Genomic DNA, 16,692 nt, shown 5'->3' with positions numbered 1-16,692 from the left:
ATATGAACCATACTTAATATATATATGTTATTTGGGCAGAGTTACTACAATAAAAAATAAGTTGAAGTCTAAATATTTGATATTTAACCTTGATCATATGTAATTTCTAAAATGAAAATCTCTTCTGAGAATTTTGCTTTTAATAAAATAATCAAATATAATTTTTAAATATATTATTTTGTGTTTCAATTTTACATTGTATTTTCATTTAATTTAATAATTTCCTTTTCTTGTACTTTTTTGGTCTGTTGTCTGTTTTGTCTAATGCATGTCCAGGGTTCTAAGGTTAGTATTACTTTTTTTGTAGTAATTTTCAGCTTTTCAGTTTCAAGTTTTATTTTTACTTATTTATGAAATTTTTGACTTGGTTATATTTTGAGTTTCCATATCATCTTTAACATTAGACATATCTTTTGTATATTTAAAAGAGTCATTGAAAGGATTACTTTCCCAATGCATTGATATATTACTATTTTATTATGCACAATAATCTCTACATTAAACTATCATGATGAACACAATGGTGTTACAGTCATATGTACAATCAGATTTTAATTGGTTCTAAGGAAAGTAAATTAGATGAAATATATTAAGATTTAATAATTGTGTGAGAGTGATCTTTATTTTTTAGCCTTATCTTTTGCTGCTTGCATACTTCATTTTAAAATTACTTTTATATAAAATGGAATACAAATTCTGTTTTAGACTATTGTGTCGAAAATGCCTTTTACTTTAAAATTTAATTTTTTCAGTCAAAAAAACACTTTGGTGGATTATATGGACACTTTAATAATTCTATTTATAATTCACTCATTTTGAAATGAAAGCATAGTTTGACAGGTCAAAACACTCAAAACCATTAAATAATGAATATAGAGAGATAGCTATCTTGCAATTTCAGTGATTCAAAATGATGAAGAATTTCTTTGAGAACACAGATCTAGATATTCTAAATTCTAATGTTTGAAAAATTATTTACAGTATTTGATAGACCTAAGAAATGGCCAAGTTCTTCATTCCTTTATAGAACATTTTAAATTGAAACAGATTTAAAACTTTTTCTTGTGAGCTATGATGTCATTGTCATAGATTTTAATTGATACTATGAAGTGATGCTGTATATTCATGAAGTGCTAAGAAGTAAAGAATCTGCATTTTAAAGTCCAAGTAATGAATTAATCATTTCTTTATGCCGTGTGTACTGAATTGGCATAATGTTGTAACAACTGAAAACACATTTCTGTCTTTTTCCAGGCTCATTTTAGAGAGAATGATTTTAACGCTATTTTGTTGTTAAATGGAAGGAGGAATGGTTGTTACATTTTATACATCATTTAAAACTGAGCTTAGTTATATAATGCTTGCAGTAGTCACCTATCATTTTTGCTACCCACTTTGTACACAAGAAATGTTTTGAGTATTTTGAGGTATTTTTTCAGTGTTTTCTGCTCACATTTCCATGTTAATGCTTCTGCTTCTTTAAGGAGGGAGAAGTTTAGGTATAATGATGGCTATAAACAATGTCAAAATGAAACATTAAATAGGAGTAGATACCTATTACATATGCTAACCTTGTAGTTGAATTTATCATTTGGTTAAGAGGTAATGTTGATTGGAATGGCTAGTGTGCCCGTTTTCAGAAAATTTAAACAATATTATTTTTTGCTTATAAAGTATTCCCATCCTTGGTTCCTTGAGGCACTGATAAAATGTAGCCTGGTCATAAGGAACAAAAATAATTAAAATGCTATATAGTCCACGGTGCAAAACAAAATAAGAAATGTTGACATTGTTTAAAAAATCATAATGTTATGCATTTTAAGAAACAACAATACTTTGTAATATTCCCTCTGGAATCAGAAATGTAGTGAAAGTAGTTTCCAATCTAGAATGCTATGATTCTTTTTATTACTAGTGTTTTATAAGTCACGAGTTAAATATCTGTAGACGAGTTAGTGATCTTGATTATTTTTACTCTGGAGTTTTATCGTACATGTAAAGTACCTAGTATTTCAGTTGACTCTAAAATGGACAAGAAATTGTTATGTACTCTAATTTGACAGCCATCTCATTTTGATACTAAGTTAAATTACCATATATTTTCCCTATTATTCATCATACATCTATAGGAAAGAAAAATTAAAGCATATATTTTTATTAATGGGAATGAAGATTTTAGGAAAGAAATATCAATGTAAAATCTTTATAAATTACAAAACAAAACTAGTATAAGTACATATATGTGGTTCTCTCTAATATCTTTGTGAAATGATCTTAAGTTTAGAATGTCATTTTTATAACTAAAGACATTTAAAGCTAATGTTGATTTTAAAATGGGCTTTTCCTTTATTCAAGGATAATTGATAGGTAAAGTAACCAAATTCGGTAACCAGCTCTGGTGATATATGGAATTAGTTGATCTTTTATTTTATTAATAAAATATGATAAATATATTAAATTTGTGTTCACCTGTAGTATGTATGTATATGTATTATATTTCCAAATTTCCAAATTTTAAACAAGACTTCAATCTTCTACTTTTCTGAAGACGGAATTGGAAAATATTGAAGTGACACAAGGCATGTCAGCTGAGACAGCAGTAACTTTCCTCGGCCGGCTGATGGCTATGGTTGATGTGCTTGTGTTTGCAAGCTCTCTAAATTTTAGTGAGATTGAAGCTGAGAAAAACATGTCTTCTGGAGGTTTAATGCGACAGTGCCTAAGATTAGGTAAGTCTGTTAAAACAGTTATGCCTGTCAAATAATTATCTACAGATCAGCTTTATAAAGTGCTATGGTACATAAAATATTGATTATATAAGTTGATTTTATAATATAGAGATTATCTTGAGATATGGAGATTGTTTTTATAATTAATCGGAATTACTAAATTTTAAAAAATTTATGCCTTCACGTTGGAGATTTCACAGAACTGATCATCTTAAAGATGGTTCATAATTTGAAATCAAGAGTGAAATATACTTGAAATTCTTTCAAAATCAATAAGACTATCAATTTGTCGTTGAAGTGATTTTAATGCAAATCCATTTATGAATCCAATTTTGGTAAACTAATACTGAGGGTCGTGTCCTGGCCCCACAAACATGTCAGATACACATAATGCTAGAAGGTTAAAATAAACTACCCTAATCTTACTTGGGGTGAACAAATATCCCTAATAAACATTGTTATACCCGTGCTGTTCACTTTTTATCTGTGAGGCAGTGAAACTTTAGCACTGAAACCTCTTAGTAAATCTGAATGAATTTTTTAGGTAAGAACCATTTCTACCTCTCTTAAAAGGAACATTTATTTACACTATTTAGACTTTCAAAACAATCAGAAAACTGCTCTTTTTGTACTTGCCTTAGATCATGAGCAGGACATAAGAACTGCAAGGCATGAAATAGAGAGGACATTCCTGATAGGTACTGTTTTCACCCATAACTTTTAAAGATTATGTCAGAAATTCATTTCTGATTCAAGAAAGGAACAAAGACTTGGTTTAAGAATGGTGGGATGAAACCTATTTTTTTAGTTTGTTTCATATTATTTATTTAAAGACAGGCAAGCTGAGAGGAATCATTTTGTATTCATTTTAAGAGAAAGATTGACCACATTAAGATCTTTCTGGCAACCAAGAGGTGTGGGGTAACTGACTGGGCCATTAAGGACATTTCCATTGATGTATAACAAGAGCTGCCAAATGAACTGTGTGAGAAAGAGTTATATATTTTTAAAAAATGGCTCAATATCTTGAAACCTGCATTTATTTGGTTATTCTGCACTTTTATTTTTCAATATAGTCCAAGACTTTACTCCCTGTTTCATTTTTATCCTAATACTACTAGCACATTGAGTTGTTTCATCAACCACAGAAAACTTTTATAAGTGGATAAGAATAAAACACTTTTATATTACCTCCTATGCTATTTATAGTTCTAAGCACTTTCTGTATATTCAGTTAATCCTCACAACAGCCCTGTAAGGCAGTTACTTTGTTCATCCTCATTTTACATGTGCAAAAACTGAGGCACAGATAGTTTAAGCAGCTGGCCTAAAACCACACAGCTCCAAACTGGAAAATACAGGATTCAAACTCAGGTGGTCTGATTTCAAACTCTACTATTTGTCACAGTACTCTACTGCTTCTTAAAACAAATGAGTAAATAAAAATGTGTCCATATTGAATGCTTATTGACAAAGCCCAGAGACTTTCCCAACATGAAGGAAGGTGGATTTGGGGACCTGTGATACTTGAGTATACAGATGTACTGTATTATTGACCGAAATGGGAAGTTGTGCTCAGTAGAGTCGACAAGATAGTCAAATTAAGGGCAGAAGCTTTATTAAATTTTTAAATCAAATATGAGTTTTAGTTTAAAAAAATTTTATTGATCCATAAATTCAGAACTGTGAAGCTCAGAAGGTAACAGAATAAGGAAGGATACATTGGGGGTTTCAGAGCCTCTGGTAATGTTTTGTTTCTTCAGCTGGCTGGTGGTATATGGGTATTTTGTTTTATTTTTAGCTATATGTATATTTTTTAGGTACTTTCACTATTGTATTTCATAATTTTAAAAATTATTGCTCTAGTTGATTTTAAGATTAATAATTTATGAAGCAAGGGGAAAGAAAGGGAAGAAGAAATAAACTTGCAACTTTTTCCAGGATATCAGAGTCAACAATTTATATTAACAATATGTTTTTGAATTTTTAAATAGTTTGTTGTGTTGCTGTGAGAAACTGTTTAGAATGTCGGCAAAGACAGAGAGACAGGGGAAATAAATCTTCCCATGGAAGCAGTAAACCTCAGGAAGTTCCCCAAAGTGTGACTGCCACAGCAGCTTCGAAGGTAAGTAAACTTTTTTTTGGTCAAATATAATTGACCTGAAAAAAGTCTTTTTTAAGTTGATGAGAACAAAGTGCCAATTGCTCAGCGATAGAGAGCAAGGGCATTCTCATCAGGCAGCTCTAGGCTGCTTCACAATTTTGTTACCAAGATTACTTGACTTCTCTGAGATTTGTGTGTTTTGGTTATTAAATGAAGTTACTAACAATTTCTACTTGATAAAATTCTTACAAATATTATAATTAGCACTAAAAACGGTTATTTCTATTTTTAATAGTCATATATTTTCACAGAGTTTAATGTATGAGTAATTCTCCTTTTAAATGGGTAGGCATAATAGTCAACAAAAACTCATTGAATCCCCATTCAATGAATGGAGTATTTTGAAATATACTATTAATTTTCTTTCTAAATCAGCTCTCTTTATCATATGCTTAGCTGGCCCTTGGCGTCACATCCGGTTTCGTTAACATGCTTTCTGAGGTTCTGTGCCTGGTCCTTGCTTACTTCTCCGGCAGCAGCTCTTGCTTGTGCTGTTACCCTTGCTTGTGCTGTTTTAGTCATACCATAGACTTCACTCAGTTCATCAAAAGAAGCGATTTCCCCTAACTTCTCAGACTTTTATATAATTTCCTTTCCATGAAGTATTCATCCTTACTTTTTATCCAGCTAAAATCTGTGCAACTACTGGGTTACATTAAATGCTACATTTTCTCAGGAAAATGTTTTTTGACACCCTCACTACCACCCCAGTCAGTTTAGGGTTGTTTCTTCTGTTTGTTGTTTTCATAACATTACATAGGTCTGTTATCACTGATTATACTTGTAATTACATGTCTAATGTTGATACGGTAACTTTTTGCTCAATAAGTGAAGGTGTGAAATAGAAGTTTAATGCATCTTAAAGTTCTGTTGCTTTAAACTTCTGCAGATGGCAAGCAGACTGACCGTATATTTATCCTATTAGTCGGTTATTTGCAGTGTTGTAGTTTTTTTCTTTTCACTACTGTCAGAGAACATTTGTAATTTGACTGTATATTATTTGCTGCTCACAGGACTCCATAGTGCTCTTTTTTTTTTTTTTTTTTTTTTGAGACGAGTCTTGCTCTGTCGCCCGGGCTGGAGTGCAGTGTCCGGATCTCAGCTCACTGCAGGCTCCGCCTCCCGGGTTTACGCCATTCTCCTGCCTCAGCCTCCGGAGTAGCTTTGACTACAGGCGCCGGCCACCTCGCCCGGCTGGTTTTTTGCATTTTTAGTAGAGACGGGGTTTCACCGTGTTAGCCAGGATGGTCTCCATCTCCTGACCTCGTGATCCGCCCGTCTCGGCCTCCCAAAGTGCTGGGATTACAGGCTTGAGCCACCGCGCCCAGCCCCATAGTGCTCTTATTTGCTTGGGAAATTAAATACAAATGGATTATCAATAATGCCTCATATCATTTGTGTAGGCATAGTAGACAGATAGATACTTGAGGGCAGTGTCTACGTGTTATAGATCCTTGTAACTTTAGAGTAATTTTTTTTTTTTTTGAGGCAGAGTCTCGCTCTGTTGCCAGGGTGGAGTGTAATGGCGCAATCTCGGCTCACTGCCACCTCCGCCTCCTGGGTTCAAGCGATTCTCCTGCCTCGGCCTCCCAAGTAGCTGGGACTACAGTAGGAAAGTTTCTTGCAAGTGTCTTGCATGAGTTCCGTACCTTCGTGCGACCTCATTTTTATACTGTGTGAAAAGGAACAATTACGCAAGCTTTTCCTATCATGTTGTCTTTATAAGGATCAAATTAGATTGGGGTAGAGAAATACATCATATAGAAAAGAAAATATTTCTAATTTTAAAGTCTGTGTTATTTATGCTGTAAATTATGTATTATTTTCTTTAACCACCCTGTAGTAAATATTATTAGTCTGTTAAATCAAATGATGTAGCTAAGGTTCAGAGAGGTTAACTTCTCACCGATGGTCATATAGCCAGAAGTTTTGAATTGTAATGGAAACCAGATACTATCAACCTTTAAATATTTTACTATCGTGTGCTGCCAAGTAATCAAACATTTTAATTTTGGGGTAGAATATCATGATTGACATTCATTGAGAAATAGAAGGTACCCTGTTTATTTTTCATTGTTAGAGTAACAACAAGTACATACCTATTATGGGCTGGAATTGTATTTTGCATTATACATGTTATCTAATTTAATCCATACCGTTTTAAACACACTGTATAAGTGAGAAAGTACTTGATTGAGTTCCAGGGAACCTAGTTCACTTAGTAGTCTACTATGTGACTAGATTACCTGAAATTTGTAGATGTTTGTTCCTTTAACTATAAAACGTTTTGTTGGTAACAATCTTTAATGTCTTTCAGCTTTAATGGGCCGTGACTGATTTTTTTTTTTTTTTTTTATTGAGGCGGAGTCTCGCTCTGTCGCCCAGGCTGGAGTGCAGTGGCCGGATCTCAGCTCACTGCAAGCTCCGCCTCCCGGGTTTACGCCGTTCTCCTGCCTCAGCCTCCCGAGTAGCTGGGACTACAGGCGCCCGCCACGTCGCCCGGCTAGTTTTTGTGTTTTTAGTAGAGACGGGGTTTCACCGTGTTCGCCAGGATGGTCTCGATCTCCTGACCTCGTGATCTGCCCGTCTCGGCCTCCCAAAGTGCTGGAATTACAGGCTTGAGCCACCGCTCCCGGCAGACTGATTTTTTTAAATCTTACCTTTTCTAACCTTGGATAGACTATGAAATGGTTACACATATAAAATCTCATATAGTAATGTAGTATAATAATCTCATATATTATAAAAAGCATGATGGATAAGTGAACCCAGAGACTCAAAGAGATTTGTTAACTAGAGGTAGAGAAAGTGAGGCTCAGGAAATCTTCTGAAGTCCAAGATGAATCTTTATTCTTCCACAATCTTTTTTTTTTTTTTTTTTTTTTGAGACGGAGTCTCACTCTGTCGCCGTGGGGGCTGAGTGCAGTGGCCGATCTCAGCTCACTGCAAGCTCCGCCTCCGGGTTCACGCCATTCTCCTGCCTCAGCCTCCCAAGTAGCTGGGACTACAGGCGCCCGCCACCTCGCCCGGCTAGTTTTTTGTATTTTTTAGTAGAGACGGGGTTTCACCGTGTTAGCCAGGATGGTCTCGATCTCCTGACCTCGTGATCCGCCCGTCTCGGCCTCCCAAAGTGCTGGAATTACAGGCTTGAGCCACCGCTCCCGGCAGACTGATTTTTTTAAATCTTACCTTTTCTAACCTTGGATAGACTATGAAATGGTTACACATATAAAATCTCATATAGTAATGTAGTATAATAATCTCATATATTATAAAAAGCATGATGGATAAGTGAACCCAGAGACTCAAAGAGATTTGTTAACTAGAGGTAGAGAAAGTGAGGCTCAGGAAATCTTCTGAAGTCCAAGATGAATCTTTATTCTTCCACAATCTTTTTTTTTTTTTTTTTTTTTTGAGACGGAGTCTCACTCTGTCGCCGTGGGGGCTGAGTGCAGTGGCCGGATCTCACTGCAAGCTCCGCCTCCCGGGTTCACGCCATTCTCCTGCCTCAGCCTCCCAAGTAGCTGGGACTACAGGCGCCCGCCACCTCGCCCGGCTAGTTTTTTGTATTTTTTAGTAGAGACGGGGTTTCACCGTGTTAGCCAGGATGGTCTCGATCTCCTGACCTCGTGATCCGCCCGTCTCAGCCTCCCAAAGTGCTGGGATTACAGGCTTGAGCCACCGCGCCCGGCCTCTTCCACAATCTTACCTGCCTTTATGAGTCTATAGGGTAGCTGTGCCAGTAAAGAACAAGAATACTAGTATGGAAACCATGACATGAGTAGAGAACAGAAAATGTGCATTGTAATAGAGGATTATTATTAATAAATCTCAACTCAGAGAGGAGGAGATACATGATGTGGCCAGTTTAGCATGAATTAAGAAATGATACTTCTATATATTATCTGTAATATATTATCTATTCACAATTCTTTTTATTTTTAAAGACTCCATTGGAAAATGTTCCAGGTAACCTTTCTCCTATTAAGGATCCTGATAGACTTCTTCAGGATGTTGATATCAATCGCCTTCGTGCTGTTGTCTTTCGGGATGTGGTAAGTTATCCATGATTGCTTTCCCTGAAATAAACCTTCTACTTCATTCTTATGAAATACGTTTTATAAGAAAGCTGCTTATGAAAATGACATTCCCTAGTATCTGGGATTGTTGGTTTATTGTGTACTTCTCATTATAAAGTGGTTGAACCTTAGCTTTCTCTGAAAGCTTATTGATAATGTTACTTTTAAAAAGTGGCCTGAAATTTTGATGTAAGTTGCTTGCATACTAAGAATAGGACTAGCTCTGAAAAATTATAATTAATTTTACCTTGTAACATCTACTTCTTTGTTCGTATTCCTTGTTCCATTTCCAGGTACTAAAATTTTGTTATTAATGTTCCTTACATTATGGATGAAAGGGATTAATTCATTAGGTGTTACTGACAATTGCTTTTGGAGGAGGGGCCATTAAAGAATAATCTGCATTTAAAAAATACAGGTATCTGTGGGAATTGGAGTTAGAAAGATAGCTTAATAAAGCTAAAGGGAAAAGATAGGTTAAAGAGGTTTCATGGAACCCTCCAATCTTAGGATCAGTTACTCCAGATAAGTAAAAGTAAGACTGGCCTTTTCAGAAATTGCATAGAAACATATATGGTGTTTCACATCAGATTCAATGCTGACAGCATCTCTTAACATAGTTATTATAAACCAGCCACTTTGAATTCTGTTTTTCTTGTTTTAGTTGATGATTCTTACTTAGTTGATTCTATATGAAATGTAGAAGAAAGTTGTATTTGAAATTTATATTTAACAGTAAACTGAATGGCATGCTTTGTATTTTAGAAAATGATTGAAATATGTTTAGGTTATATAAAATAATGCTGTATGTTAGGAATGTACAATAGAAAAATCGTCGCTCTGTTTAATATATATTATTTATAAAATGCTAGGAAAATTCCAAACATACCAACAGAAAAATAGGCAATGGACACAAGGCAAGAAACATGATAAAAATTCGATATCCCTAGTAGTCAACAGAATGCAGATTAACACAAGAGTGGTATATTTTTCACTATTAAATAAACTAAAAAATTTTAAATGATAATACCCATTGCCTGGGTGCAGCAAAACCTGCTCTGTCAAACTAGTGTTTGAGCTTTCAAATAGCTCTTTGCCGATATGGTTAAAACTCTTACAAATATTGATGTCCCAGTGAACCGCTAGAACCCAGTAGTTCTAGTCAGAATTTGTTTAACTTAATGTTTTCATCAGAGATGTCTACAGGAAATTTGGCAACATTATAGATATCCAATAATAGAATTTTAGCCTAAAAAATCTTGACCTAGTCGTTTGGCAGTGACCTATTCAGCCTTTAAGCACATATTTTTGAAGGAAATTTAATGACAAGGGAAAATGATCATGATATATTTTAAGAGAAATCAACAGCATGTAAAAATACTTTTATTACACAAGTATTACGTACGTATACTGGTTGTATGTATGTACATATGTGCATCTTTATTTTTAAAAAAAGACTGAAAAAATGTACCAGTATTCCACCAATGATAATCTCTAGGGAAACAGATTTTATTTTTTTCTTTATCCTTTAATGATTTTTTGTAGTTTTAAATTTTCTATAATAAACCTATATTGTGTTTATAATTAATAAAAAAAGGAAGGTATTTTTTAAAAGGGAGACTACATTAACGTATAAAAACCACAATATAAGAACTCACTGTAATCTAAACTGTAATCTAAGCTTGGAAAGAAGATACTATTTTTACTGACGGTTTAACCATTTAGAAATGGGAATAGTCTTCATGAAAAAAATGTCCTGTGGAAAGGATTTTTTTTTTTAATTAATGAATGATTAAAAACATGGAGCACATCTTCACCTCCAAAGGCACAGTCAGATGTAACATATAACGTACCGAAGGAGTTTCTCTTAAGGGTGACATTGTGTTTAACTTGTTAGTAAATTTTGAATTAGGTTATATGGTAGATGATCATCATTTCCCTTAAATTCATGGATATTTTATAAATATTTTGGATAACCCAGCAGTCGTTATATCTGTGAAATATGGTGATGAAAAGAGAATTCTTTGGAAAGATCTGGGTTGGAATTCTGACTCTACCTTATACCAGTTGTGTGGTCTCAGTGTTTCTGAGTCTTAACTTTTTCTTAACCCTTAGCTGGAAGCTTAGAATAATATGGATTTAGTGCTTGATACATAATATAAACCCAATTAACACAAGTTATATTACCTTGATGTTGTTGGGAAGGTACACCGTGGCAACACTTAAAGCAGATAGGAGAAACATTATACAGCTCATGTCTTCTCAGTAATAAAATACCTGAGCAAGTCAATTAATTTGTACAAAAATCCAGTCATTCCCCAGATGTTTAGCCTCTGTCTATATTGACAGAACTGGAAATAAGAAGCACAATTGACTAGGATGTCTGGATTAAAAAAAAAAAAAAAAGCTAACTCTTTTCATGCCATATATAAAGGAGGTTTTCGTCTATCTGTGACAGCAGTTTAGTGTCTGTTATTTACAGCTCTACCACTCCGTAGTTGGCATTCATTCATTCATTCCACACATATTTGTTGAATGCCTTCTGATTGCCTGGTACTGAGTTTCTAGTGTTAGAAATAGAAGTATTGTGGGATATTATGGTCTGTCACAGCTTGAGCAATGTGTGAATCAGTTCTTGGTCAGTATCTTTTCTTAATCTGATTGTGCTTCATTTTCCTTTGTAATAACTGCTTAGGTATTTGATTTCTTCACTTCTCTGTGTGTTTATCCTATCAGCTTTTAATGCAAAGAATATGCATTTTAAACAGTTTGTAAGACAAAGTATCTGTAGAAAAACTGTAACCCACAATGTATGAAATAGTAAATTGAGAATAATTCGGAACAGATTTTATGTATTTTGGTCATTTTCCCCGTTAGTCAGACTGTTTCACACTATTAAATCATCAGTAAATATGTCTTATTTGCTTTTTGCTTACAAATGCACATAAATTATGAATTTTATTTGCACTGTGCTTAGATGAAGTAATAAATATAAAGTGCCTGTTAATCAAGTTACTATAATTGATTGCTTATTTGTTTTCCTTATTTCTTATTCTGCCTATTGTCTGTGGGCTATAGTAACTGCTTTCAGTTTTGGTTTGAAAGTATCAGTTTTACCTAGCTTATAAAAGAAGCTTAATACAGATTCACATTTTATTCCTTAGATATACTCTAGTGTATTAGAGGTCACATAGTTTAGACTTGATATACTTATCATTATTTCCCTGAAGGAAGTTTACCTAGGCTTTTTGAATAGAGCTCTCAAGGTTACATGCAGCTTATTATATTTTTGGAAAGCATACTTATTTTAAAGTTATCTCACTTACCACATCACAGCCAGTGTTTTAACTGTCGTCACTTTCTGAGTTACCTAGGTTTTTTTCAGACCTTTTACCATTTGCTGTTCTCCTCTGGAAAAACTCCATTTTATCTTTGAGTTTGGAAATGAGGAGCCTGAAATATTGGCAGTGTTTTAGAGGTCATTTTTCCTGTGCAGAATAGTGGACTATTATTTCTTTTTTAAAAATGTTTTATTTCCATATGTTTTTGGGGAACAGTAGTATTTGAATGCATGAGTGAGTTCTTTAATTGGCAATTTATGAGATTTTGATGCACCCGTCACCTGAGCAATATACACCGAACCCAATTTATAGTCTTTTTATCCCTTACCCACTTCCCACCCTTTTCCCTCCTAGTCCCCAGACTCCATTGTATCATTCTTATGCCTTTGTGTCATAGCTTAGCTTCCACTTATGAGTGAGAACATATGATGGTTTTCCATTCCAGAGTTACTTACTTCACTTAGAATAATAGTCTCCAGTCCCATCCAGGTTGCTGCAAATACCATTATTTCATTACTTTTTATGGCTGAGTAGTTTGACGTAGTGTATACATACCACAGTTTCTTTATCCATTCATTGGTAGTTGGGCATTTGGGCTGGTTCCACATTTTTGCGATTGAAAATTGTGCTGCTATAAACGTGCATGTGCAAGTATCTTTTTCATATAATGACTTCTTTTCCTCTGGGTAAATACCCAGTAGTGGGTTTCCGGGATCAAATTACAATTCTTTTAGTTCTTTAGGGAATCTCCACACTGTTTTCCACAGTGGTTGTACTAGTTTACATTCCCACCAGCAGTGTAGAAGTGTTTTCTTTTCACGGCATCTGTACTAATATCTATTATTTTTTTATTATGGCCATTCTTGGGAGAGTAAGGTGGTATTACATTGTGGTTTTGATTTGCGTTTCCCTGATAATTAGTGATGTTGAGCATTTTTTCATATATTTGTTGGCCATTTGTATATCTTCTTTTGGGGATTGTCTATTTATATCTTTAGCCCACTTTTAGATGAGTTTTTTTTTTTTTTTTTTTTTTTTTTTTTGCTAATTTGTTTGAGTTCCTTGTAGATTGTGGCTATTAGTCCTTTGTTGGATGTATAGATTGTGAAGAATTTCTCCCACTCTGTGAGTTGTCTGTTTATTCTGCTGACTGATCCTTTTGCTGTGCAGAAGCTCATTAGTTTAATCCTGCCTGTTTATCTTTGTTTTTGTTGCATTTGCTTTTGGGTTCTTGGTCATGAAATCTTTGCCTAAGCCAGTGTCTAGAAGGATTTGTCAAACGTTACCTATTGATATGATTGAAGATTGAATTAGCTTTTTCTCATGCTGCCATAATCACACTTCTGGCTCATATTGAGCTTATGTAAATTCATGTTTAATGCTCCCCCATTGTTTATTTCTCCTCTGTTTTGTGTTCATATAGTCTCTTGCTCCAGTTATGCTAGGATTTTATATGTATTTTAGTTGTAGTTTTATCCTATTAATTTTATTCAGTTATAATATATAAAACTCTTGATTTTTAAAAAATTCAGGACATTAAATTATTCTTTTCAACTTTGTGCCATCTATGTATTTTATAAGCACACATACCATGTTGTTATGTAAGTAGTAGATAATAATGGACAAAATAGGACAAATAATAAAATTTTAATATTCTAGTTTTTGGAAATTACTTTCCAATCTATAGGTGATATATTTTGGGAGTTCTATATTTGTAGTTAAATAATACTTATTAAATAGAAATATATATTTAGCAGGTTTTCATAAAAGTTACATATCATATTTTGTCTCCGTAAACATAATGAAATAGCAGTTTCTAGTGCTTTAAGAACTTATACTTCAAAAAGTTAGAGTGTTAACACTGTCTTTTCATTTTTCATAGGATGATAGCAAACAGGCACAGTTCTTAGCTCTGGCTGTTGTTTACTTCATTTCGGTTCTGATGGTTTCCAAGTACCGTGACATACTAGAACCTCAGAGAGAGACTACAAGAACTGGAAGCCAACCAGGTAGAAACATCAGACAAGAAATAAATTCACCAACAAGTACAGGTACTTAACATTGTATAATTATTTGAATTTTCACCATGATGTATCTCCTTTTTTTTCCACCTTTACATCTAGATTTGAACTGGACCTCTTCATAATCACCTCAAATATTTATGAATGGTTGGTATAGAAATGCTAATTTAGTATTCCTTAATTCCATGAAAATGTGTGAATGGTATTTCTATATAGTTGCAACATTCTCATTTTATTAGTACAGCTTTGGTTTCAGTGTTTCTCGTTTATTAATATAAATCATTAATTTATACCATTATGTAATATGCAAGTAACTCCTACTTTTTAAATATATTACTTTTTTAACCTTTATGAACATGGAAGTAGAAAGTCATTATAGAGTTATTAATGCCAAGGATAAGTCAAAATACACATCTTTATAGCCAAGCTCAGAAGTTAGTTTTTTTTCTTTTTTAGCTGTATATAGTTAATTCAGTATCTAAATACTCTGTCAGTGATTTATAATCAAACATATGTTCTAAACTTTATACCAAAGTGGCCTCAACTAAAATCAAAGACTTGTGGAAAGTTAACATGGACAACAATGAACCACCTTGGGTCATGTTGCCTTTTTCATTTGCAGAAAATGCTCATGTTACATCTGTTCTTGCATTACTAGCTTTGTCCACTCTACTTGAACAGCGTAAACACAGTTTCTGGCAGCTAACATTTTAATATTGGACACCTATCACTGTCATTTCCTTCCAGGTGTTTATATCAAGGTTGTTTCTCTGTTGTTTGCAGTGAGACCTTGATAACCTAATGGTTATTTCATATACCACTGGATTAATTTGTAGTTGAAATTTTCTTTCCTAAATAAATGCATATGATTTATAAATAAAATGGATATTTTAAAAAGTGAGTAGAAATTAGTGGTCAAATCTCTGCATCTTGTTTTTCATAAGCATATCATATTTCATATACCTTTTATTGATGTCATGTAGATATGGATTATGTTTCAGCTACAGTATTTTGCTGTTGCATGATACATGTACTTTTAACACATAAACATGAGAATTTTTCATTATAATATACTTTCGCTTTTAATTTTATTCTTCAGATTAAACATCATCCTACCATTCCAATTCATGTTTTTTCACCATTTAAAACACAGACTTATCATCTTAATTCTTCTTCATTTTAAATGCTTTTATATCCATTATATGTACAAAAAGTAATAGTGTAGTGAACCTTCTAGTTCTGATTTTCTTGTGTATTTGTATGTCTCTGTGTATGTTGCTAGAATTACTCTGCTTAACAAGTGTATTATTTTCTTTCTCTTAATACTTAACCTCTTTTCTTCAGAAATGCATTTGTTATTGCTAGTATTGTTTGCATGTTGCAGTAATACAGAATTCTCATGGATCTTCAGTGGACCATGTTGCAGGTTGTTACATGCTGGCTCAAATTTGATTCCATGATTTTCTCCACAGTTGTGGTCATACCATCTATCCCTCATCCAAGTTTGAACCATGGATTCCTTGCCAAGTTAATTCCTGAGCAGAGCTTTGGCCACTCATTTTACAAAGGTAATATTGACCTCATCTCCTGACCTGTTTGGGTATTCTTATTTCATGAATTGTTCTAAAATAAATATTCATGATATAATTGTTTATAAACAAGTATATACCTCAGGTTTCATGGAGATATGAAACATTGTATTTATACCTAACTATTGAGAGCCAAGTATAGCTTTTATATTTGTATTTTATTACATTTCTTTAAGTATCATCTATAAATTAAGGATACCTAATTATATGTATATTCATATGCATAATGGTAGCACTCAGGAGAGATCTCAGGAGAGTCACAGTTTAGTAGTCGTGGGACTAAATGAGCCTAATAGAAAGGCTACTCTAGAATAAAGCTTAAAAGCATGACTTGAAAGCATCAAACTCGTAAGTTACTTAACTTCCAGTTAGAACAAAGCCCCAACACTGTTTAAAGGAATGTGAAAGTCCTTACCAAAAACCATAAAATTAAATGTTAGGCATCCAACAAAAATTGTTAAACATGCAAAGGAGGAGGAAAATGTGATGCATAAACGAAAGAAAAATATCAGTGAATAGAAATAGATTTTGAGACAACAGAAATAGCAGAATTATCAGATAAGGACATTATAGAAGCCATTATATGTATATTCAAGATTTTTTCAATGTAATGGAAAAAGTTAACATATTGAGGAGAGAAATGGAAGATATAAAGAAAAAAATGACAATTTTAGAGATGAAAAATACAATAGCCAAAATGATAATATCTTTGGGTAGGAGTAACATGAGATTACTAACTTCAGAACAAAGGATTGTAATAGGTAGAACT

General features: G+C 33.5%; 1 protein-coding gene across 8 annotated transcripts in view; it reads left to right on the top strand.

Annotated features, from left to right (window-relative positions):
• NBEA (neurobeachin) overlaps nucleotides 1–16,692 on the top strand; it is a 786,519-nt gene that overhangs the window by 224,527 nt on the left and 545,300 nt on the right. For 6 of the 8 annotated variants that reach the window (XM_033235381.1, XM_033235398.1, XM_033235408.1 and 3 more), the window contains 6 exons: nucleotides 277–285; nucleotides 2,549–2,729; nucleotides 4,724–4,854; nucleotides 8,841–8,948; nucleotides 14,196–14,364; nucleotides 15,807–15,902. In XM_033235381.1, coding sequence (XP_033091272.1) covers nucleotides 277–285; nucleotides 2,549–2,729; nucleotides 4,724–4,854; nucleotides 8,841–8,948; nucleotides 14,196–14,364; nucleotides 15,807–15,902 — 694 coding nt within the window. The remainder of the gene's footprint in view (nucleotides 1–276; nucleotides 286–2,548; nucleotides 2,730–4,723; nucleotides 4,855–8,840; nucleotides 8,949–14,195; nucleotides 14,365–15,806; nucleotides 15,903–16,692) is intronic. The other 2 variants (XM_033235426.1, XM_033235435.1) reach the window with 1 other exon arrangement.

The sequence above is a fragment of the Trachypithecus francoisi genome, unplaced genomic scaffold (assembly GCF_009764315.1).
Source record: "Trachypithecus francoisi isolate TF-2019V2 unplaced genomic scaffold, Tfra_2.0 Contig01461, whole genome shotgun sequence".
In the NCBI taxonomy this organism is placed as follows: domain Eukaryota; kingdom Metazoa; phylum Chordata; class Mammalia; order Primates; family Cercopithecidae; genus Trachypithecus; species Trachypithecus francoisi.
This window is presented reverse-complemented; position numbering and strand designations above follow the sequence as displayed.